General features: G+C 36.9%; 1 protein-coding gene across 3 annotated transcripts in view; it reads left to right on the forward strand.

The window, feature by feature from the left end:
• The window catches only part of DMXL2 (Dmx like 2), a 161,536-nt gene that overhangs the window by 61,136 nt on the left and 75,363 nt on the right, over window positions 1-25,037 (forward strand). For all 3 annotated transcript variants that reach the window (XM_030850330.3, XM_060294262.2, XM_060294261.2), the window contains exons 8-14: window positions 425-608; window positions 3,282-3,456; window positions 5,117-5,353; window positions 5,905-6,176; window positions 6,816-7,512; window positions 7,850-7,971; window positions 24,280-24,369. In XM_030850330.3, the coding sequence (XP_030706190.1) occupies window positions 425-608; window positions 3,282-3,456; window positions 5,117-5,353; window positions 5,905-6,176; window positions 6,816-7,512; window positions 7,850-7,971; window positions 24,280-24,369 (1,777 nt within the window). The remainder of the gene's footprint in view (window positions 1-424; window positions 609-3,281; window positions 3,457-5,116; window positions 5,354-5,904; window positions 6,177-6,815; window positions 7,513-7,849; window positions 7,972-24,279; window positions 24,370-25,037) is intronic.

The following is a 25,037-nucleotide window of genomic DNA, read 5'->3' on the forward strand; positions in this document are numbered from 1 at the left end:
GTTCACAGCCGTACTGTGCGTGATTTCAAGCTCTTCCATTGATACTCTTTCTCCACACAATGTAATTTCTAAAGCAATTGGAAGCATACTATACTGTCATTTAGTTTAGCTGTTCAAGACATAAGTTTAATGAATTAAGGTGAGTGTCAGGGACAGTTAGGTTGTTCTTATTTTATGGTAACTGATTGCACCCTATGTCCAGCCTACCACCTTGCAGGTCTGAGCAGGTAATAAATGGGGTTTGGTAAGAGTGTGAAATAGTCAGTAGAAATCCATTATCATTATTGGAAAAATAACTACACATAGATCATACTGTTTTGCGTTAATGTCATCTTTAAGGATGAAGAACTAAATATTAATAGCCTTTAATTTTTCATGTTATTGATACTCACAGTAACTTTTGTTCATTTCTCTTTATCATTAGAGGTTCTGTCTGTAATGTGTTATTAACTTCATGCCATGATGGTGTCTGCCGGCTGTGGGCAGAAACCGTATTACCAGAAGACTGTCTTTTGGGTGAGCAGATTTGCGAGACTACCACTTCCAGCACTGCCAGCAGCCTTACTCATGCTGGAAGTCACAAAGACGGAGTACAACATGCTCTTGAGGTACTGTATTATTTAAAATGGTAAATGAATCTTGAAGATAATGTGAGTATGGTGGGAATTCATAAGCTAAGTTGCAGATGGTGCATGGTATACATAATGACGAAATTAATGGCAAAGAATTCTCACTTATTTTATGTCACTTAGAAGACAGATATAGACAGTAATGATCTCAGATATGTAGTCTAGATAAATAGTATAAATTTAATTCTTCCAGTTTGCATGTTGAGTGTGAAAATCTATAGGAGTAGGCAACTTTGATTAATAAAACATGTAAAAGTCTTTGAAATTGGTTGTAATTAAAAATGTTTTGTGGGGAATTCCCTGGCAGTCCAGTGGTTAGGACTTGGTGCTTTCACTGCTGGGGCCTGGGTTCGATCCCTGTTCAGGGAAGTAAGATCCCGCAAGCTGCGCGGCGCAGCAAAATAAATAAATAAAATAAACCACAGCAATCTTTAAAAAAATAAACAGATTAAAAATAAAAATATTTTGCTTTTGTTTCACGAGGATTAAATTTTACATTTATTTTTCTAATTAAAAATGACTATTATGAATAAGAATAAAGGTGTTGTTAAGATATTAAGTGAACTTATATAATTGCACAATTTTCACGGTTTAATATTTTGAAAGTGAAATAATTTTTCTAGTTTTTAAATACTATATATAAAACAAAAATGCTTTCTAAGAAATTAGATTATTTATAATATAGTATGAACTGTTGTGCCCATTATGATTAGCGAATAAAATGAGATAAACACATTATTAAAAATTACCAGAAATTTATTATAGTAAACCTAGATTGCTAATTTTCTTAATTTTTCATGTGACTTTATTACACAAAGAGTATATGCTTATTCTAAAATTAGATTAGGAAAAAGAAAAAAATGTAGAGTTTATAATCCAACTATTCCAATATGTGTTTGTACATTTTTTTTTATTTACAAGATTGAGATCATATTATGCAATAATGTTTTATAACTTGCTTTTTATACTTAATGTGTTATAAACATCTCTGTACATAACTAATTATACTTTTACATTGCACGTTTACATTAACACTTTAATGGTTGCATAGCCAAAATGGTTTTGCAGTTTTGGCGAGCAAAAATATTTTGGGGGTTTAATAGGCTAAGGATGTGGTCCTTTAAAGTTTTATGTAAAGTAGTCCTGCTCTGATGCTCTCTGTGATTGGGCACTATTTATACAGTTTTTTCCAACATTTAAAGCATAAATGAAATTAAAGCACAAGTCAGAACAGTTAGAGTTATGTTTTGCTATTGATTGAAAATTAGTGGGAAAAAGTACTTTATTTACTAGATGTTTACAATAATTTATATATATTTGTATAACATTTTATCTTTAAATTACATATGAGCTTTTGGAGACTAAGGGCTTTTAGATATCTTTATATCCTCCATGTTATCTAATATATTTCTTTTCAAGTGTTTGTTAAATCGAATTATTAACTGCTACATAAAATAAAAGAAAAAATAAAATGTAATCAGTGATTTGACACATTTTTGCTGCCTTTTAATAAAATGTTGTCAATTAGTAATGTTAAAATTGTTTTTAATAGAAAAAACCTGATTATCTGACTTATGAGCTATTTTGCTTTCTAATGTCCTTTCCTATAAAACCCCTAACTGCAAGGTCTATATAATTCTATATATACTTAAATTATACATTTTGTTCCTAGGAGAAGATAACTGACCAATATAGCACAGCCTTGGCAATCTAATTTAAAATAATGATAAATGTCAAAGATTGAGTGAAACTAATTTGATAGGTATAATCAAAGAAATAACTGGGGAGACCAGAGACAGAGGACACGCCATAGAACTGACACTGTTTTTCACATGAAAAGGGACAAGGGCTGTGGAATTGAAAGGAAGGACCAGATGTTTTATTTTACTGCAGAAAGAACTGAGAGGATGCCACATTTTATTTCATTGATTGCAAGGAACAAAGGAAAAGAACGGTATATTATTATTAAGCACGGTATTGTTAAGTGACAGAATAAGGAATTGCTGTGTGGTGGGGTTATGGTGTGGAGAAAAGATTGTGCTGAGAATTGACATGGTCCCGTGTCAGAATAGTTCAGATGATGGAGTATGCCAGTACAGAATTTTTATCATAGGCACATATCTCAGTTTGAACAAATTCCACAGGTCAATACTTTCATGGGGTCTTTCCTGGCTACTCTTATCTAAGTTAAGGTTCCCCTTGTTATTCTGTATTTTTGTACCCTCTTTTTGTCTTTATAATAGAGGTTATATATTAGATTATTTAGCTGGCTATTTAGTTCTAAGTGAGAATTTTGGGGAGGAATATTCTTCCTGGTAGGAAGATTTGGATTTTTTTTTTTTTTACACCCTTATGACTAGTAAATTTCGTCTCAGTACTGGAATATCCTAAAAAAACTAGACTTTGGACTCCTAATCTTTATAGGGGTTTCTGCAGATAATAAGTGTTTTTGAGCAACTACTGCCTTGAACTATAAAATTTGCAAGACCAGTGGAGAATATATTAAGTTGTTCTATTGTAGTTAAAGTTTCCCTTAAGATGGTCAGGTTTTACAGAGAGGAAAATTGTAAAACCCTTAATAATCAAAAGTACTTTGATCAGCACTTATTTTACTTCCTAGACTTGGATTTAGTAATTATTTTTCTATTTTAGACAATACACCATTTGAAAAATTTAAGGAAAGGACAAAGGAAGTCTTCCATTCTTGTAACGCACACTGAATTAATGCATGACCAGATGGCAACGCATGAGGTTCAAAGACACATTTCCCATCACGCAAATGTACTATGTCATTTTCACATTGCAGCGAGCATCAATCCCGCCACAGGTAAAGGATAGTAAAGTTTTATTTCTTATCTGCTGAAATAAGATAAATAAATAGAAAAGTGGGACTACTTTTATAACCTGTTTCTAATTTTATGCTAATACTCCATGTTTCCTTTTAAAATACTTCTTAATTGGAACAGAAATATAAGGTGCCATTTCTTAAATTGAGACTGTGTGATCCTCAGGGAATAACTTCAAATAAGTATTTTTGAGCACCATTGTTTGTCTACAATATGGCAAAGTTTCTAAGTAATTAGAGCTTTAGTTGAACCTGGAGATGAACACAAGTGGTGGCAGCCTGGTTAATTAGTGTGATTTCCCACCCTTTTGTATTTTCACTATTATTCTTTCTTCTCAACTCTTCTTTATAACTTTATCAAAGTATATTTTTGCATAGTTTTCCTTATATTTCAGCATATCTTGTTTTGTACCCTCATAGACTTTCTTGTCCTACACTTCGGGAAAGGTAGTGTTTCTTCTAACCTTGATGTTTTCTTTTTGCTCTTTTCCTCCTATGTCATTGAGAAGTATTTTGAGGCAGGTTCATTGTTGGCAAGAGCATATTTAAAGCTTCTATTTAAGGTCATTGTTTTCTTTCTGCATGAAAAACATATGACAAGGCCTATTAGTTTCATATTACATTGCTGGAAGAACTATAGTTGTATAAAGTTATAGTTACATTTTATTGAAATGGAAGTCTATTGCTTCAGGGTGCAGAGGATTTTATTTTTAAATGTTTATTTATATAAAGATAAGTATTTAGCAAATACAGTTCCAAAAGAGTGTTATCTGGATGCTTCCCCCCCAGTCTCTTTTTCTTTCTATTGAATGGATTATTTATAATTTGATTTGGGATTAAGGAGATTTTTTTTTTTTGAATTATACTGTTTTACGTGAACTGATCTATAGCATGAATTTCAGTTACCCCACATGGAGAAAATCTGCTATACTTAGAAATTTGCTTGCCTTCCTGTGTTCTTTCTTGGCATTATTTTTCCCCGACTTTTGAGGAAAGTTTAAAACAGTCAGAAAAGTTGGAAGAATAGTACAGTGAACACTCATTTCACCCACTTTGATTCAACAATTGCTAACATTTTGCCAGTTGCTTTATTCTCTCTGTATATACACACATATGTATGTTTATATGTGTGTGTGTGTGAGAGAGAAATTTTTTCTTAATGTTTTCAAAGTAAGTTACACATATCATGGCATATCACCCTTACATACTTCAGCAAGTATCTCCTAAGAATAAGGAAATTTTCTTACATAATCACAATATCATTATCATACCTAAGAAAATTAGAAATAATTCCATAATCTCTGATATTCAGTTCATATTTAAATTTCAGTCATCTCAAAAATGTCTTTTAGATTTGCTTTTCTGTTTTGTCTTTCTGTTCCCTCATCCCCAAACCAGGATTCAATAAAAGTTTGTGCATTTGGTGTGTTTCGTTTTTAAATTAGTAATTTAATTCCGTATGTCTATGCCATTAGTTCATTTACCATTAAATTCAATTAAAAATTTCAAACCGTGCTAGAGTTATGTTTACTTTTTGTTTATCACATTTTCTGTGTAATGGAATTAGTCTTTATAGGCACATGTAATATTTTAAAAGACATTAGAAATTCACATTGAAATTTTATCTTTTTTGATTCCACAGATATTCCAAATGTCTTGGTTGGCACTGTATTTAACATTGATGATGGAAATGGGGGCTTTGTAGTTCATTGGTTAAACAACAAAGAATTTCATTTTACATCATCTACTGAAATATTTATGCAGCAATTACGAAAACTTTCTGAAAAGCAGGTGGATCATGAAAACGACAAAGGAGATAGAGAAGATGAATGTTCACAGGAGGAAAGAGAGAGGGGTTTACATATGAAACTAGACCATGGTTAGTATCCTGTGTTCAGATTTTTCTTTTTTACAGGCTGACAGCTTTTTGTGAAACCACCTTTGGTTTGTAATCTTTCCTTCCTCCCCTCCTTCCTTTTCACTTTTCCATTCATTCCACAGGTCTTTACTGACCATCTACTATGGACCATCTACCATCTAACTTTGCTTTGTTATAACATATTGCTTTGAGTAATGTATTACTTTGGAAGCCATGCTTTTGGTGGGGGTAACAGGTTTTGCTAATAATGGTAATAATAAAGATAATGTGATAGTGTGAATGAAATTTTGATTTATCTAAAACTAAGAAATGTAGTAATTTTCAGTTCAGATCAGAAAAGAGTTTCCTTCCTTGGTTTTTTTTCCTGGCCATAAGTTGTAAAAGGGATTCATGATTTCTAAAGTTAGTATGCTATTTATTGATAGTCTAGTATGTAAATGATTTTCTGTAGTATAGTCTAGTATGTAAATGAATTTGATAGTCTAGTATGTAAATGAATTTTTTATAGTATTTCTGTTAGTATGTACTGATAAATTTATTTTCTGATTTAGAATTATCCCTGGATAGAGAATCTGAAGCAGGTACAGGATCATCAGAACATGAAGATGGAGAAAGAGAGGGAAGTCCTAGAACCTGTTCACGACCTAGTGTACCAATGCCACTGCCTACAGTCCTGCTTGATCGGAAGATCGAAATGCTGCTAACTGAATGGAATAAGAATCCTGACATGCTTTTTACTATACACCCGGTAGATGGTACCTTCCTAGTGTGGCATGTAAAGTATTTGGATGAATATAATCCTGGAATATTTAGACAAGTCCAGGTATATTTTACTGATGAAGCAATTTTTACACTTCTTAAAAAAGTAAAACAGTTGCTATTCAGATTTAGCAGGTTTTCAGAAATACTCGATGATTTTATTTTTGATAAGCAACTGAGAAGAGAATAACTTGCTACCAAAGGGGGTCAATGACCACAGATTTTATAAACTTGATTAATTTAAGTAAAATGAATTTGGCTTTGAAATGTGATAGTGAGTACTTGAATGTATGTGTATTCATTTTTTCTGGGAATTCACAATATTTTGAATAAACTTAAGAAACTACCCTAAAAATGTGACTCAGGATGTATCACCTCCACTTCTTCAGTTTTATTAATTAAATCTACTATCTTTATCGGTTATCTTTCTGAACAGTATTTGTTTAGATTTATGGTTGTAGTCATCTAGATGTACAGGCAAGTTTCAGGTTTCAAATACTTGAAATTATTTCTTCAGTTTTCTCATACGCGATGAATATATGATACTATATAAATAGAGGAAAAGGATTAGACCATAATAAGGTCGAAAATGATATATTTTGCTAGGAAGCTGAGGTTTGACAGTTTGAAAATGGAAGTATTTTTGGAAGACTTTGAGAGGAGGCAGACTGCTTGCACTGAATCATGTAATTGTGTTTTTCAGGTTTCTTTTTCTTCTCGGATTCCTGTTGCATTTCCATCTGGTGATGCAAGCTCTCTTAGTAAAAATATCATGATGTATGCCTGTATAAATGCTGCAAAAGATTCTCACCACACTCTGTTACACGAAGACATGATGGCTGAATGCAGTCCTCATGGATCACAGCTGCATTCTGGACCACACAGTACAAATATGAACATTTTAGCTCCCACAGTAATGATGGTCTCTAAACACATAGATGGCTCTTTAAATCAATGGGCAGTCACTTTTGCTGATAAGTCTGCCTTTACCACTGTTCTAACTGTATCTCACAAATTTAGATATTGTGGTCATAGATTTCACCTCAATGACCTGGCATGTCATTCAGTTTTACCATTATTATTGACATCATCTCATCATAATGCTCTGCTGACTCCTGAATCAGATTTTCAGTGGGACTCAGACAATAAATTAGGTAGATTAATGGATCCTGTAAGACACATAAAAGGTTCCTCGAAACAACCTCTCAGAAATGCAGCAACACGTACATTTCACGACCCGAATGCCATCTACAGTGAACTTATTCTGTGGCGCGTGGACCCAATAGGACCTTTGTCATACACTGGAGGAGTATCGGAGTTGGCACGAATTAACTCTTTACATACTTCAGCCTTCTCTAATGTTGCTTGGCTTCCAACTCTTATTCCTAGTTACTGTCTTGGTAAGTGTTCATTTTAATAGTGAAATTAATAAAAGCTTTAAAACAGTTATTTATATACAAAATGATTTGTATTTGTCATTAGGAAGATTTTTAATAAGTATTCAGAATGTAGGCATCAGACTTAAGTTTAGAGTTTCTAGACTTTTGTTTTTCATCTTTTCCCTCTCATAACCTATCTGTTGAATTTTTTTGGTTAATAATTTTATATCTATTAATTGTATCTGTGTTTCTGGACCATGGTTATGTCTAAAAAGAGAAGTGTGAATATTTTTTCTCATACTTCAGCCAGTAATAAAAATAAACTATATATTATAATGCAAAGTGTTTACTTTCTCAGGCACATATTGCAATTCTGCGAGTGCTTGCTTTGTTGCTTCTGATGGCAAAAATCTGAGACTTTACCAAGCTGTGGTAGATGCAAGAAAATTATTGGATGAACTGTCAGATCCAGAATCTTCAGTAAGTATTTCTTAATCTTTATTAATATATCTAAGCTAATAAGGAATTCTCTTTTAATTTGTCTAGGACGTTTATTTGTTAGTTGGTGTTCAGGGAGTGAGCATCTGTTCTGGGCTCTGTGTGACTAGTTTGTTTTCTCTTAACTTGTGTTCCAATTTACATGAATCAAAATTACAGTCTGTTGGCGCTTTCACTGCTGTGGCCCAGGTTCAGTCCCTTGTTGAGGAACTAAGATCCCACAAGCCACACAGTGTGGCCAAAAAGAAAAAAAAAATTACAGTCTGTATATCACATCACACATCAATACGTTTTACATTTAAAGAAATAAATACGATTTTTTTTCTAAAATGTGATTTTTTTCTTGACATTTTTCACCTTTAGTTTGGTTCTGTTAATCTTTTTTTGCTCAAGAAAGGCAGCTTTACCAACCTCTATGTTTAGGTTGGAAAATTTGAACTTTTCTGAGCTTGATTCACTATTTTAAAAGTCCTCTGGTTAGAATATGTTATCAGTGGGTGACAATGTCTCATTCTGGTAGTTCTCTATTTGAACTGCAAGTCATGCATATTAGTCAGTACTCAGATTTGAATGGTGAATTTTCCATTTACCTATAAAAACGTGCCTTTTAATAAAATAACTGTTCTAATAAAAATGTTTCCAATATTGAAAATCAAAGACTGTTTTTGTTTTGTTTAATTTTAATTAATTTATTTATTTACTTATGGCTGCATTGGGTCTTCATTGCTGCGCATGGACTTTCTCTAGTTTCAGCGAGCGGGATCTACCCTTCGTTGCGGTGCACAGGCTTCTCATTGCGGTGGCTTCTCTTGTCGCGGAGCATGGGCTCTAGGCGCACAGGCTTCAGTAGTTGTGGCTCGTGGGCTCTAGAGCACAGGCTCAGTAGTTGTAGCGCATGGGCTTAGTTGCTCCGCGGCATGTGGGATCTTCCCGGACTAGGGCTCAAACCCGTGTCCCCTGCATTGGCAGGCGGATTCTTAACCACTGCGCCACCAGGGAAGTCCCTCAAAGACTGGTTTTGAATGTCTGCCGTGTACCCCTAGACGTGTAGGGAATACAGTGTCTGCCTTTAAGGGGATTTAAATTTAGCAGAGGAGAGAAATTATTATAAAAGGTTAAATAACGGTTTAAGCCAGAAGCAGAGGTGTCTGAAGTTGGTATGTAATTAACTGCCAAACACTATTTCATAATTCAGGGGCAAGAGAGATCAGAGTAGGGTAGGCATAGAGGTTTTTATTAAGGACAGTATTTGAGTTCATTTTTGATAGATGCAGAAAGACAAATCCTTGGTCTTTGCTGAGTGATAGAATAGCCTGAGTGGATACAGGAAAGTACGTGTATAAATAAGGCTTGTTCCAGAAACAGTGGTAATTGGACTGAAGCCACAAGTTCGGCATAGAGAAAGTCTAGAAAAGTAGCATCTTTAAAATTATAGAGTTGGAAGATTTAAAGGTCCCCTAGTCTAACCAGCCATCTGATACTTTGTCTCTACCACATTCCTGCCAATTTGTCATCTGGCCCCCAAGGAGGGAAGCTCAACTCTAAACGCAGCTCATTCTGTCTTTGAATTACCATCACTATTATATTGAAATTAAACTTGTAATCCTTAAATTCTACTTGTTAGCTTTAGTTCCATTTAGAATAAGTCTAAGATTTCTTACATGTGAGAGCACCTCAGACACCTATGTTGGAACCCCTCAATTTTTTTCCTCAGGCCAAACCTGCTGCTCCTCTGCCTATAAATTTATCTAACTTTTATATTTGACCCTGGTTACTCTTCTGAGCAGTTTTCCGTTTGTTTATACACCGGGCATCGTAGGATCACTAGAATATAGCAGTACTGTGCCGTCTCTCAGTAGATACTATTATGTTTGGGCAGGCACGCCACATTCTTTGTATGTGATTCATATTGAGCTGACTTTCAATTAAATATCACGGAGTCTTTTTTTTTTTTTGCTAGTAAGCCATTCTGTATTTGTGCATTTGAATTTGGGACCCAAATATAGTCTTATTTCCCTATTACATTTCACCTTGCTAGGCTCAGCTCAACAGTACATCCTTTCAGTATCCTTTTGAATCCAGATTCTGTTACTGCTTTATGTGTTACTGCTTTATGACTTATATCACTGGCCTATTTGATGAGTGTTGTTCTACATCTTCATCTAAGTCAATTACAGAAATGTTAAACAGTACTGGACTGAAGAAAGAACCTAGCAGTATACATTTGAAATCTTTCTCCTTTTTTTTTTTTTTTTGCGGTATGCGGGCCTCTCACTGTTGTGGCCTCTCCCGTTGCAGAGCACAGGCTCCGGACACGCAGGCTCAGCGGCCATAGCTCACAGGCCCAGCCACTCCGTGGCATGTGGGATCTTCCCGGACCGGGGCACGAACCCGTGTCCCCTGCATCGGCAGGTGGACTCTCAACCACTGCGCCACCAGGGAAGCCCTGTTTCTCCATTTTTATTGTCTAGAATATTTCTCCAGCTTATCCCAAGGATTTGCATGAGGCAGCTTGTGGTGTACTTCACTGAAGTAAAATACACCCTGTCTGCCAAATCTTTTGCAGTCAAAAAAGGAAGTCAGATTTGTAGGAGATGATTGTTTTAATGTATAGTAGGTCGAATGTGTGTATCCTAATGTCTCTTGATGACTAAAACGTTGTACTAGATAGACATCAGGCTCTTTATTCTGACTTACAGAAGTATGTTATTTTCCTTTTTGAAAACTGGAATCTTTGCCTGTTTTTAGTCTTTTGGCTGTGGCAATCCCCATGATTTCTCAGAGAGAACATCCTCTGTAGTTCATTGTTCTCATTGGCAAAATTTCTTAATAACCTGGGCATTATCTTTTCCAGGAAAGTATACATTCATTTAGAGCAGTTGGATACATTCTTGGAATTCTAAAATTTATCTTGGTCTTCTGCTCCAATGTACTTACCAATGTACTTTTTTCTTAAACCCTCCTTTTTCATTATTTTTTTTAAACTTAAAAAGTAATACTTATTCATTGTAGAAAATTTTTGGTCCTTTTTACTTTTGCAAGCTAAATTCTTGAAATAGAAGACCAGAGACAAAGTAGGAATTAGGAGTTCTTTATTCTCCTGATCTTTATTAACATTAAACCATCAGCCTCTGTTAATGAGCCTATCTTTCTCTTTCTCTTTGTACTCTGAAAACAATAATTAATTCAGTGACTTAATTTTTCAAACAAATCTTTAATTTTAGAATAGTTTTAGGTTTACAGAAAAGTTGGAGATATACTGCAGTTTCCATATACCCCTATCGTTAACATCTTATATTACCAGAATACATTTGTCACAACTAAGAAACAGTTATTGGTGTGATATGATTAATTAAACCCCAGACTTTATTAAGACTTAACTGATTTTTTCCCACAAATGTCCTTTTCCACTAATGTTCCAGGACTTCATCCACAAAACCATATTACATTTAGTTGTCATGTCTCCTAAGTCTTCTGATCTTGGACAGTTTCTAAGTTTTCTTCATCTTCATCAGCTTTTTCTCATGACCTTGACAGTTTTGGGTAGTACCGGTGAGATATTTTATTGTATTTTCCTTTGACTTGAGTTTGTCTGCTATTTTTCTCATGGTTAGACTGGAGTTATGAGTTTTGGGGAAAAATACCTCAGGTGTGTGAAGTACGCTTCTTGTGTTACATCAGGAGCACATGCTAACAATATGGTTATTAGCATCTTCCCTCTTTTTTCTTTTCAGCTGGAAGTTTGTTAATTTATTGATGTTTTTAAAGAACCAGCTATTTGTTTCACTGAATGCTTTGGTTTTGTTTTAATTTTCATTAGTATCTGCCCTATCTTTATTATTTTCTTCCTTACGCTTGATTTATTTTGGTTTTCGTTTACTAGGTTTCTTGAGATAGGAGCTTAGGTTCTGGTTTTTTTTTTTTTTTTTGGCCAAGTTGTGCAGCATGTTGTATCTTAGTTCCTGAACCAGGGATCGAACCCGTGCCCCCTGTGGTGGAAGCATGAAGTCTTAACCACTGGACTGCCAGAGAAGTCCTAGGAGCTTAGATTCTTTTATTTTTTCCTTTTCTTTTGTTCTTTTCTTTCTTTATTTATTTTATATAGCAGGTGGAGCTTAGATTCTTGATTTGAAACTGTTCTTATTTTCTTTTTTTTTTTTAGGGAAGAATTACTCTTTAATTGAGGCTTTCTTTATACCTATTAACATCAAGTTTTTATAAATGTATTTTCAAAAACATTTTTAAATGTGTGCACAGTTTCAAAATTCAAACAGCATATACTGTACTGTTATTAAATAAAAACTCTGTATCACCTCCCCTATCCAAGTCCCACACTTTATTGGAAACCCCTTTAAACCTTTTGTTTTTAATTCTTTTGATAAGTTACCACCATAATTCTAAATGATATGCTTAGATTTCAGTTTCTTAATTTACCAGCAGTAGAAATCAAGTCATTTCCATCTTCTTTGATAGACAGGGAATTCAGCTCACATTCCACTTGCCTCTCTCTCTCCACTGAGTTTTGCTAGTTGTATTAGTGTGTGTGGTTTTTCTATTAGCTGCCTTTATACTTTTAAGTGATGTATACATAATCCTGTATTTTCGTTCCGTCTTCTTTACACAGTATCTCTTGTATCATCCCAAAGTAAAATGAAGAAAGTTGCACCCCTGCACTCACCCTTCCCTCCTCCTGCTCTCAACTTGACTTCTGCCAGCTGGAGCGTTACCTTTACAATGTCTTTTATGACATGCATGTTCTATTCTATAACTAAAATTAGGTCTTATGGTTTGATTTTAAAAATTGAAACTAGTAACCATCTAATTATAATTATGTAAATGTGATCATTTCAACTATTTGTCACTGATTTGTCACAGATTCTCTCAACGGAGAATGTCCAAAGCGTTAAAGTCAAATGACCTCTATTATATTCCATCAAGTGATCAGGCCACAGTTTTGCTCGTCTTGTATTTGAATCAAAACTTTTTTTCTCTAATTTTTCAGTTGTTTTCTTGGCATTTCTAATTTCTTGGGCTTCTTTTTTCTTGTTGAGAGGAAAAAAAAACCCTAAGTCTTCTTCCCCACTGGGCTAAGAGCTCCCAGCTTCTTAATTGTCCTGCCTGTTAAATCTTCCTCTTTCTCTTCTTGGAGGAATTCCTTTTAGGGTCTTTTGAGCTGGTGTTTTAATTTGAGCTGTGTTTTTCGGGTTGCTGCAGATGTGTCATCCTCTTCGTTTCACACCTGGAATTCCACCACTGTTTCCTGGACCATGAGCTGCTTTTCTCTCCTGTACTGTCGATAGATTACATCCTCAAATACTGTAAATTTTTTAAAAAGAAAGGTTGCCTGGTAGATAAGGATTCTGAAATCAGTCTGAATCCAACATGGCTGGAAAAGTGTTTATTTTACCTTCATATTTATTTTTTAAAATATTTATTTGGCTGCCCCGGGTCTTATTTGCGGCATACAGGCTCTTAGTTGCAGCATGTGGGATCTAGTTCCCTGAGCAGGGATTGAACCTGGGCTCCCTGCATTGGGAGCACAGAGTCTTAACTGCTGGACCACGAGGGAAGTCCCTTTCCCTTCATATTTAATTGATAAATTTGGCTGGATATTAAATTCTAGATTTAAGATCTTTTTTTTGCCCTCAGAAATTTAGAGACTGTTATTTCTGTCCTCCAGTGTTTTGATAAGAGGTCTTATACCTATAATACTCTTATTAGTAACCCCTCCCTCTCTCGCTCTTTCTCTTGATGCTTCTAGAACAGCAATGTACAATAGAAATATAAAGTGAGCCATACATGTAACTTAAAAATTTTCTAGCAACCATTTAAAAGTGAAAAGAAACTGGTGATATTACTTTTATAGCATGTTTTCATTAATCCAATATATCCAAAACAGAATTTCAACATGTAGTGAATATCTTACATTATTATTTTTTTAACATCTTTACTGGAGTATAATTGCTTTACAATGGTGTGTTAGTTTCTGCTTTATAACAAAGTGAATCAGCTATACATACACATATATCCCCATATCTCCTCCCTCTTGTGTCTCCCTCCCTCCCACCCTCCCTATCCCACCCCTCTAGGTGGACACAGAGCCCCGAGCTGATCTCCCTGTGCTATGCGGCTTCTTCCCACTACCTATCTATTTTACATTTGGTAGTGTATATACGTACATGCCACTCTATCGCTTTGTCCCAGCTTACCATTCCACCTAGCCATGTCCTCAAATCTATTCTCTACGTCTGTGTCTTTATTCCTGTCCTGTCCCTAGGTTCATTAGAACCACTTTTTTTTTTTTGATTCCATATCTTTGTATTAGCATATGGTATTTGTTTTTCTCTTTCTGACTGACTTCACTCTGTATGAGAGACTCTAGGTCTATCCACCTCACTACAAATAACTCAATTTCATTTCTTTTTATGGCTGAGTAATATTCCATTGTATATATGTGCCACATCTTCTTTATCCATTCATCTGTCGATGGACACTTAGGTTACTTCCATGTCCTGGCTATTGTAAATAGAGCTGCAATGAACATTGTGGTACATGACTCTTTTTGAAGTCTGGTTTTCTCAGGGTATATGCCCAGTAGTGGGATTGCTGGGTCATATGGTAGTTCTATTTTTAGTTTTTAAAGGAACCTCCATACTGTTCTCCATAGTGGCTGTACCACTTTACATTCCCACCAACAATGCAAGAGAGTTCCCTTTTCTCTACACTCCCTGCAGCATTTATTGTTAGTAGATTTTTTAATGATGGCCATTCTGACTGGTGTGAGGGGATGCCTTATTTTAGTTTTGATTTGCATTTCTCTAATGATTAGTGATGTTGAGCATCCTTTCATGTGTTTGTTGGCAATCTGTATATCTTCTTTGGAGAAATGTCTGTTTAGGTCTTCTGCCCATTTTTGGAGTGGGTTGTTTGGATATTGCGCTGCATGAGCTGCTTGTAAATTTTGGAGATTAATCCTTTGTCAGTTGCTTCGTTTGCAAATATTTTCTCCCATTCTGAGTGTTGTCTTTTCGTCTTGTTTATGTTTTCCTTTGCTGTGCAAAAGCTTTGAAGTTTCATTAGGTCCCATTTGTTTATTCTTGTTTTTTTTCCATTTCCATAAGAGGTGGGTCAAAAAGGATCTTGCTGTGATTTATGTCAGAGTGTTCTGTCTATGTTTTCCTCTAAGAGTTTTATAGTGTCTGGTCTTACATTTAGGTCTTTAATCCACTTTGAGTTTACTTTTGTGTATGGTGTTAGGGAGTGTTCTAATTTCATTCTTTTACATGTAGCTGTCCAATTTTCCCAGCACCACTTATTGAACAGACTGTCTTTTCTCCATTGTATATCCTTGCCTCTTTTATCAAAGATAAGGTGACCATATGTGCATAGGTTTATCTCTGGGCTTTCTATCCTGTTCCATTGATGTATGTTTCTGTTTTTGTGCCAGTACCATACTGTCTTGATTACTGTAGCTTTGTACTATAGTCTGAAGTCCAGGAGCCTGATTCCTCCAGCTCCATTTTTCTTTCTCAAGATTGCTTTGGCTATTCAGGGTCTTTTGTGTTTCCATACAAATTGTGAAATTTTTTGTTGTAGTTCTGTGAAAAATGCCATTGGTATTTTGATAGAAATTGCACTAAATCTGTAGATTGCTTTGGGTAGTATAGTCATTTTCACAATGTTGATTCTTCCAATCCAAGAACATGGTATATCTCTCCATCTATTTGTATCATCTTTAATTTCTTTCATCAGTGTCTTATAGATTTCTGCATACAGGTCTTTTGTCTTGTTACGTAGGTTTATTCATAGGTATTTTATTCTTTTTGTTGCAGTGGTAAATGGAAGTGTTTCCTTAATTTCCCTTTCAGATTTTTCATCATTAGTGTATAGGAATGCCAGAGATCTCTGTGCATTAATTTTGTATCCTGCAACTTTACCAGATTCGTTGATTAGCTCTAGTAGTTCTCTGGTAGCATCTTTAGGATTCTCTATATATAGTATCATGTCATCTGCAAAGAGTGACAACTTTACTTCTTTTTCCAATTTGGATTCCTTTTATTTCTTTTTTTTCTCTGATTGCTGTGGCTAAAACTTCCAAAACTATGTTGAATAACAGTGGTGAGAGTGGACATCCTTGTCGTGTACCTGATCTTAGAGGAAATGGTTTCAGTTTTTCACCATTGAGAATGATGTTGGCTGTGTGTTTGTCATATATGGCCTTTATTATGTTGAGGTAAGTTCCCTCTGTGCCTACTTTCTGGAGGGTTTTTTATCATAAACAGGTGTTGAATTTTGTCAAAAGCTTTTTATGCATCTATTGAGATGATGATATGGTTTTTCTCCTTCAATTTGTTAATATGGATTTTCACATTGATTGATTTGTGTATATTGGTAAATCCTTGCATTCCTGGGATAAACCCCATTTGATCATGGTGTATGATCCTTTTAATGTGTTATTGGATAATGTTTGCTAGTATTTTGTTGAGGATTTTTGCATCTATGTTCATCAGTGATATTGGCCTGTAGTTTTCTTTCTTTGTGGCATCTTTGTCTGGTTTTGGTATCAGGGTGATGGTGGCCTCGTAGAATGAGTTTTGGAGTGTTCCTCCTTCTGCTGTATTTTGGAAGAGTTTGAGAAGGATAGGTGTTAGCTCTTCTCTAAATGTTTGATAGAATTTGCCTGTGAAGCTATTTGGTCCTGGGCTTTTGTTTGTTGGCAGATTTTAAATCACAGTCTCAATTTCAATGCTTCTGATCAGTCTGTTTATATTTTCTGTTTCTTCCTGGTTCAGTCTCAGAAGGTTGTGCTTTTCTAAGAATTTGTCCATTTCTTCCAGGTTGTCCATTTTATTGGCATATAGGTGCTCGTAGTAATCTCTCATAATTCTTTGTATTTCTGCAGTGTCAGTTGTTACCTCTCCTTTTTCATTTGTAATTCTATTGATTTGAGTCTTCTCCCTTTTTTTCCTGATGAGTCTGGCTAATGGTTTATCAATTTTGTTTATCTTCTCAAAGAACCAGCTTTTAGTTTAATTGATCTTGGCTGTCATTTCCTTCATTTCTTTTTCATTTATTTCTGATCTGATCTTTATGATTTATTTCCTTCTGCTAAGTTTGGGTTTTTTTTTTGTTCTCTCTCTAATTGTTTTAGGTGTAAGATTAGGTTGTTTTCTTAGATGTTTCTTGTTTCTTGAGCTAGGATTGTATTGCTATAAACTGCCCTCTTAGAACGGCTTTTGCCACATCCCATAGGTTTTGGGTCTTCGAGTTTTCATTGTCATTTGTTTCTAGGAATTTTTTGATTTCCTCACTGGTCTCTTGGTTATTAACTAGTGTATTGTTTAGTCTCCATGTGTTTGTATTTTTTACAGACTTTTCTCCTGTAATTGATATCTAGTCTCATAACACTGTGGTCAGAAAAGATAATTGATATGATTTCAGTTTTCTTAAATTTACCGAGGCTTGATTTGTGACCCAGGATATGATCTATCGTGGAGAATGTTCCATGAGCACTTGAGAAGAAAGTGTATTCTGTTGTTTTTGGATGGAATGTCCTGTAAATATAAATTAATTTGATATTTACAAATTAATTGTTTAATTAATGTGTTTAATGTGTCATTTAAAGCTTGTGTTTCCTTATTTATTTTCTTTTTGGATGATCTGTCCATTGGTGAAAGTAGGGTGTTAAAGTCCCCTACTATGATTGTGTTACTGTTGATTTCCCCTTTTATGGCTGATAGCATTTGCCTTATGTATTGAAGTGCTCCTGTGTTGGATGCATAAATACTTAAGATTGTTATATCTTCTTCTTGGATTGATCCCTTGATCATTATGTAGTGTCCTTCTATGTCTCTTGTAATAATCTTTATTTTAAAGTCTATATTTTGTCTGATATGAGAATTGCTGCTCCAGCTTTCTTCTGATTTCCACTTGCATGGAATATCTTTTTCCATCCCCTCATTTTCAGTCTGTATGTGTCCCTAGGTGTGAAGTGGGTCTCTTGTAAACAGCATATATATGGGTCTTTTTTGTATCCATTCAGCCAGTCTGTGTCTTTTGGTGGGAGCATTTAATCCATTTACATTTAAGGTAATTATCGATATGTATGTTCCTATTCCCATTTTCTTAATTGGGTTTGTTATTGTAGGTCTTTTCCTTCTCTTGTGTTGCTTGCCTAGAGAAGTTCCTTTGGTATTTGTTGTAAAGCTGGTTTGGTGGTGCTGAATTCTCTTAGCTTTTGCTTGTATGTAAAGGTTTTAATTTCTCTGTTGAATCTGAATGAGATCCTTGCTGGGTAGAATAATCTTGGTTTTTCCCTTTCATCACTTTAAATATGTCCTGCCACTCCCTTCTGGCTTGCAGAGTTTCTGCTGAAAGATCAGCTGTTAACCTTATGGGGATTCCCTTGTATGTTATTTGTTGTTTTTCCCTTGCTACTTATAATATTTTTTCTTTGTATTTAATATTTGATATTTTGATTAATATGTGTCTTGGCGTGTTTCTTCTTGGATTTATCCTGTATGGGACTCTCTGTGCTTCCTGGACTTGATTAACTATTTCCTTTCCCATATTAGTGAAGTTTTCAACTATAATCTCTTCAAATATTTTCTCAGTCCCTTTCTTTTTCTCTTCTTCTTCTGGAACTCCTATAATTTGAATGTTGGTGCGTTTAATGTTGTCCCAGAGGTCTCTGAGACCGTCCTCCATTCTTTTCATTCATTTTTCTTTATTCTGCTCTGCAGTAGTTATTTCCATTATTTTATCTTCCAGCTCACTTATCCGTTCTTCTGCCTCAGTTATTCTACTATTGATTTCTTCTAGAGAATTTTTAATTTCATTTATTGTGTTGTTCATCATTGTTTGCTTTAGTTCTTCTAGGTCCTTGTTAAACGTTTCTTGTATTTTCTCCATTCTATTTCCAAGATTTGGGATCATCTTTACTATCATTACTCTGAATTCTTTTTCAGGTAGACTGCCTATTTCCTCTTCATTTGTTTGGTCTGGTGGGTGTTTACCTTGCTCCTTCATCTGTTGTGTGTTTCTCTGTCTTCTCGTTTTGCTTAACTTACTGTGTTTGGGGTCTCCTTTTCGCAGGCTGCAGGTTCGTAGTTCCCGTTGTTTTTGGTGTCTGTCCCCAGTGGCTAGGGTTGGTTCAGTGGGTTGTGTAGGCTTCCTGGTGGTGGGGACAGGTGTCTGTGTTCTGGTGGATGAGGCTGGATCTTGTCTTTCTGGTGGGCAGGACCGCATCTGGTGGTGTATTTTGGTGTGTCTGTGACCTTATTATGATTTTAGACAGCCTCTCTGCTAATGGATGGTGTTGTCTTCCGTCTTCCTAGTTGTTTGGCATAGGGTGTCCAGCACTGTAGCTTGCTGGTCATTGAGTGGAGCTGGGTTTTAGCGTTGAGATGGAGGTCCCTGGGAGAGGTTTTGCTATCTGATACTACATGGAGCTTGGAGGTCTATGGTGGACCAATGTCCTGAACTCAGCTTTCCCACTTCACAGGCTCAGGTCTGACCTCTGGCTGGAGCACCAAGACCCTGCCAGCCACACGGCTGAAAGAAAAGGGAGAAAAAAGGAAAGAAAGAAAAAATAAAATAAAATAAAGTTATTAAAATAAAATTTTTTTAAATTATTAAAAATAAAAAACGTTAAAAAGTAATAAAGAAAAGAAAGAAGAGAGCAACCAAACCAAAATACAAATCCACCAATGATAGCAAGCGCTAAAAACTATACTAATATGACAAACAAACAAAAAGAACACAACAAAGAAAACGGACAGACAGAACCCTAGGATAAATGGTAAAAACAAAGGTATACAGGCAGAAATCACACAAAGAAATATACACATGCACACTCCAAAAAGGGAAAAAGGAAAAAAAAAATATATGTATTAAAAAAAAAAGGAAGAGAGCAACCAAATCAATAAACAAGTCTACCAATAATAATAAACTCTAAATACTAAACTAATGTAAAGATAAAACCAGAAAAAAATTAGATGCAGAAAGCAAACCCCAAGTCTACAGTTGCTCCCAACGTCCACCACCTCAATTTTGGGATGATTTGTTGTCTACTTCGGTATTCCACAGATGCAGGGTACATCAAGTTGATTGTGGAGATTTCATCTGCTGCTCCTGAGGCTGCTGGGAGAGATTTCCCTTTCTCTTCTTTGGTTGCACAGCTCCTGGGGTTCAGCTTTGGATTTGGCCCCGCCTATGCATGTAGGTCACCTGAGGGCATCTATTCTTCCGCTCAGGCAGGATGGGGTTAAAGTAGCAGCTGATTAGGGGGCTCTGGCTCACTCATACCAGGGGCAGGGAGGGTATGGAATGCGGGGCGAGCCTGCAGTGGCACAGGCTGGTGTGACGTTGCAACAGCCTGAGGTGCACCATGTATTCTCCTGGGGAAGTTGCCTCTGGATCATGGGACCCTGGCAGTGGCGGGCTGCACAGGCTTCTGGGAGGGGAGGTGTGGATAGTGACCTGTGCTTGCACACAGGCTTCTTAGTGGCTGCAGAAGCAGCCTTAGCGTTTCATGCCTGTCTCTGGTGTCCGCACTGATAGGCACGGCTTGCGCCCGTCTCTGGACCTCATCTAGGCGGTGCTCTGAATCCCCTCTCCTCGTGCACACCGAAACCTCTTAGGCAGTTCCAGACTTTCCCCCAGACTCCCTCCCGGCTAGCCGTGGTGCACTAGCCCCCTTCAGGCTGTGTTCACGCAGCCAACCCCAGTCCTCTCCCTGGGATCTGACCTCCGAAATCTGAGCCTCAGCTCCCATCCCCTACCTGCCCTGGTGGGTGAGCAGACAAGCCTCTCAGGCTGGTGAGTGCTGGTCAGCACTGATCCTCTCTGCGGGAATCTGTCCACTTTGCCCTCTGTACCCTTGTTGCTGAGCTCTCCTCCGTGGCTCCGAAACATCTCCCCCGCCCACCCCATCTCTACCAGTGAAGGGGCTTCCTAGTGTGTGGAAACTTTTCCTCCTTCACTGCTCCCTCCCAGAGGTGCAGGTTCCAACCGTATTCTTTTGTCTCGTTTTTTCTTTTTTCTTTTGCCCTACTCACATACGTGTGGAGTTTCTTGCCTTTTGGGAAGTCTGAGGTCTTCTGCCAGCATTCAGTAGGTGTTTTGTAGGAGCAGTTATACATGTAGATGTATTTCTGATGTATTTGTGGGGAGGAAGACGATCTCCACGTCTTAGTCCTCCGCCATCTTGAGGGTCTCCCCTGTTCTTATTTTGTAATGTATGCATTTAGTGCTATAAGTTTTTGTCTCAGTCCTGAGAAGCATTATAAGTAGGATTTTTATTTTCATTCAGTTCACTATGATTTTCCTTGAGAATTCCTATTCCATGGATTATTTAGAAGTACGCTATTTAGTTTCAAGTGTTTAGAGATTTTCCTGTTATCCTGTTACTGACTTCTAGTTTGATCCCATTGTGGTAGGAGAACACACTCTTATGATTTTATTCCTTTTACATGTATTGAGGTTTGTTTTATGGCCCAGAACATGGTGTATCTTAGTATACATTTCATGGCACTTGAAAAGTATATATTCTGCTGTTGTTGGATTGGGTGTTCTGTCAATGTCTGATTCTGTTTTGATTGATGGTATTGTTGAGTTCTTCTAGTTCTTTGCTAAGTTTTTTTTTTAATTTATTTTACTTTTGGCTGTGTTGGGTCTTCGTTGCTGCATGCAGGCTTTCTCTAGTTGCAGCGAGCAGGGGCTCGTTGTGGTGCATGGGCTTCTCATTGCAGTGGCTTCTCTTGTTGTGGAGCATGGGCTCTAGGTGTGCATGCTTCAGTAGTTGTGGCACGTGGGCTTAGTTGCTGCACGGCATGTGGGATCTTCCCAGACCTGGGCTTGAACCCGTGTCCCCTGCATTGGCAGGTGGATTCCTAACCACTGCACCACCAGGGAAGCCCCTTTGCTAATTTTTTGCGTAGCTCTCTATCAGCTGTTGTGAGAAGGGTGTTGAAGTCTCCAACTGTAATTGTGAATTTGTCCATTTCTCCTTTCAGTTCTATGAGTTTTTGTTTCACATGTTCTGCAGTTCTGCTGTTTGCATATATTTAGTATGCAAATATATTTATATTTGCAGTACATTTAGTCTGAAATCAAGGTGTTAGCAGGTCCATGTTCTTCCTGAAGGCTCAAGGGGAAGAAGCTTTCTTGCCTCTTCTAGCTTCTGGTGGCTCTTGGCAATACTTGGTGCTCCTAGACTTGAAGCTGTAGCACTGTAGTCTCTGTCTCTGTTTTCACGCAGCTTTATTTTCTCTGAGTGTCCTCTCCTCTCCTTATATGGACACCAGACATTTGATTTATCTCCCTGATCCCATGTGACCTTACCTTAAACAGATTGTATTTGCAAACATCCCATTTCCAAATAAGATTACATTCTGAGATTCTGGGTGGACCTGAGTTTTTGAGGGGATACTATTCAACTCACTAAACTGACCAAGTTGTTTTCCTCATAAGTTATATCTGCAGTTGCATAGTCAGAAACCTTCAAAGTCTGTTGAGCCTCCCGACTCCTTGAGCCACTTTGACTTTCAGAGCCTCATGCTGAAATTTTTGAGATTCTTGCCTAATTCTGAGATTTTTGCCTTTTTAAAATACAGACTACAGAGCCTTACCCTTATTGTTGACCTTAAACTCTTAAGATAACATGCTGACTTTCTGTCAGGTTTCCATTATTCTCATTTTTTTCCTTTTAAGTCAGAGCAGCAGTTTTCCTAGTTACTTCCTCTACTAATATTGAGTTAAAGTATAGCAAGAAGTTGACACATGCTGTGCTCTTCCTCAAATGAGATTTTTAGTAGATCTGAGTAGAGACTAACTTTTTTTTTTTGAATTCCATGAGAAACATCTTGAATTTTGAATTTTACTCTGTGGATTTAGGGGCACTAGAGATTTTTGGACAGGGAGGTAAAGTGGTTAATCTGCAGGATGGGGAGTAGTTGATGGGTACTGGACGCATGGAGACGACGGGGAGTCTGTTGGGGTGGCACATGAATCATCTGGAGAGCTTGTTAAAATGCAGATGTGTTAGCTTTGGGGTCTGAGAGTCTGCGTTTATGAAAAGCTGTTGCTACTGGTCTAGTGACCACACTTTAAGTAGCTAAGATTCAGGATGTGTTAGAGAAATTCCGGTGTTTTAATCTCACCAACTGTAGGCCACAGTTGAGTCCAGATTTCAAGTGGACAAACCCAGCAGACCGTTGGCACCACTTCCGGGTGTCTCAGCCAACATTTTAAATCCTGAATCTTGGGTGAATATACCCATAACAATAAATTCAGCCCTACCCAAGCACATATTTTGTCCTCCTTTGTCTAATAACCCTATAATCTCTTCCCATTCATGCACTCTGGAATTCTGCTGATACAAATTGGAAAGATCCTACAGCTCTGGTGTATATGCTGCTCTCCCATAGCCAACCTTGTACTTAGACTCCTAGGCTAAGCTGGGATCTTATTCCTCTTAGTGGCCTGAAGGTAGTAAATAGTGGAGGTGGTGCTGAGGAGAATGGGCATCTCAGTTTTTTTTTTTTTTTTTTTTTTTTGGCGGTACGCGGGCCTCTCACTGTTGTGGCCTCTCCCGTTGCGGAGCACAGGCTCCGGATGCTCAGGCTTAGCGGCCATGGCTCACGGACCCAGCCGCTCCGCGGCATGTGGGATCTTCCCGGACCGGGGCATGAACCCGTGTCCCCTGCATCGGCAGGCAGACTCTCAACCACTGCGCCACAAGGGAAACCCGGCATCTCAGTTTTTATGCTAGAGAAGGCTGCTTGGAAGGAGGGAGAGGGAAAACTGCTTTTTTCAGCAGAAAGGTTTTGGGGTTTTGGGATTCAAAGTTAGGCTTCCTCTTAGTTTACACATCCCCATCCCAAGACACAGAGTCCCACTTCTCAACCTTCGCCCTTATCTTCGATCTGGCAGGGTTGTACTTTTAAATGGCGTTGCAGATCTGCAAACCATACACATAGGCATAGGGCTAGATCCTCAGCCAGATCTCTCATGGAGCATTAAGGTTGCTAAATGAAGACATGTTCAAAGAACTAGATGCCTTGAAGTTATATACTGTTTATGTAAACACTATAGAGTTTTTTCCTTAGTTAATTTTTAAAATGAGAATGAGTAAAGAAAGTTGAAATATTTCTTTGAATGTATGAATTGCCATTTGTTAGTCAGTGAATGTTTAGAAGGGCCTTTAATGTCCGAGATGCTGTGTCATATTGACAGTAGATTCATATGTTGTTGATCATTAACTTTTTTTTTTTTTTTTTTTTTTTACAGAAACTTATTGGAGAAGTGTTTAATATTGTGAGCCAACAGTCTACTGCTCGACCTGGGTGCATTATTGAGCTCAATGCAATAACCAACCAAGTAAAACCATGCTTGTGAATTGGTGTTACTAACATACTTTATCCCAGAGTGCTTAATATGCATAAGATACACAGTTGAACCTTGAACAACTTGGGGGTTAGGAGCACTGACCCTTCTCACTATAGAAAATCCACATATAACTTACGGTCAGCTTTCTGGATCCTCAGTTCTGCATCTGCATATACAGTTAACTGCAGATTGAGTAGTACTGTAATAATTACTATTGAAAAAATTTCCCACGTAAGGGGACCTGTGCCGTTCAAGAGTCAACTATATTTCATTGCAGAATAGTTCTCTTGTTTGATACTAAATATAGCCAACTTCTCTTGATTTCCTTAGTGAAAATCTCCAATGATTTACGAATTCTTTTTCTCCAGTTGAATTGTATCTGTAGCCTTATTTCCTGTTTAAAGGTCATTTGATTCAGTCAGGGAAACCATGAAGGAAAATACAGTACAGCTGCATAGAGGCATGGTTTGTGGTTTTTCTTTTTCTATTGTTACTCATTTCAACTCAGTAGATGGTGACATCAGCTTTAAGAGTGTTTGCTTTGTTAGGCTGAGTATTAGATATTTCTATGAGATCCATTAAAATGAAGATAGAAGTAGGATCAAAGTATGCATTTACTTTCTAAGTACAGGTCTTTCGTGTAGGCAGTGTTCTTTCCT

This window comes from Globicephala melas, chromosome 2 (genome assembly GCF_963455315.2).
Source record: "Globicephala melas chromosome 2, mGloMel1.2, whole genome shotgun sequence".
Lineage (NCBI taxonomy): Eukaryota > Metazoa > Chordata > Mammalia > Artiodactyla > Delphinidae > Globicephala > Globicephala melas.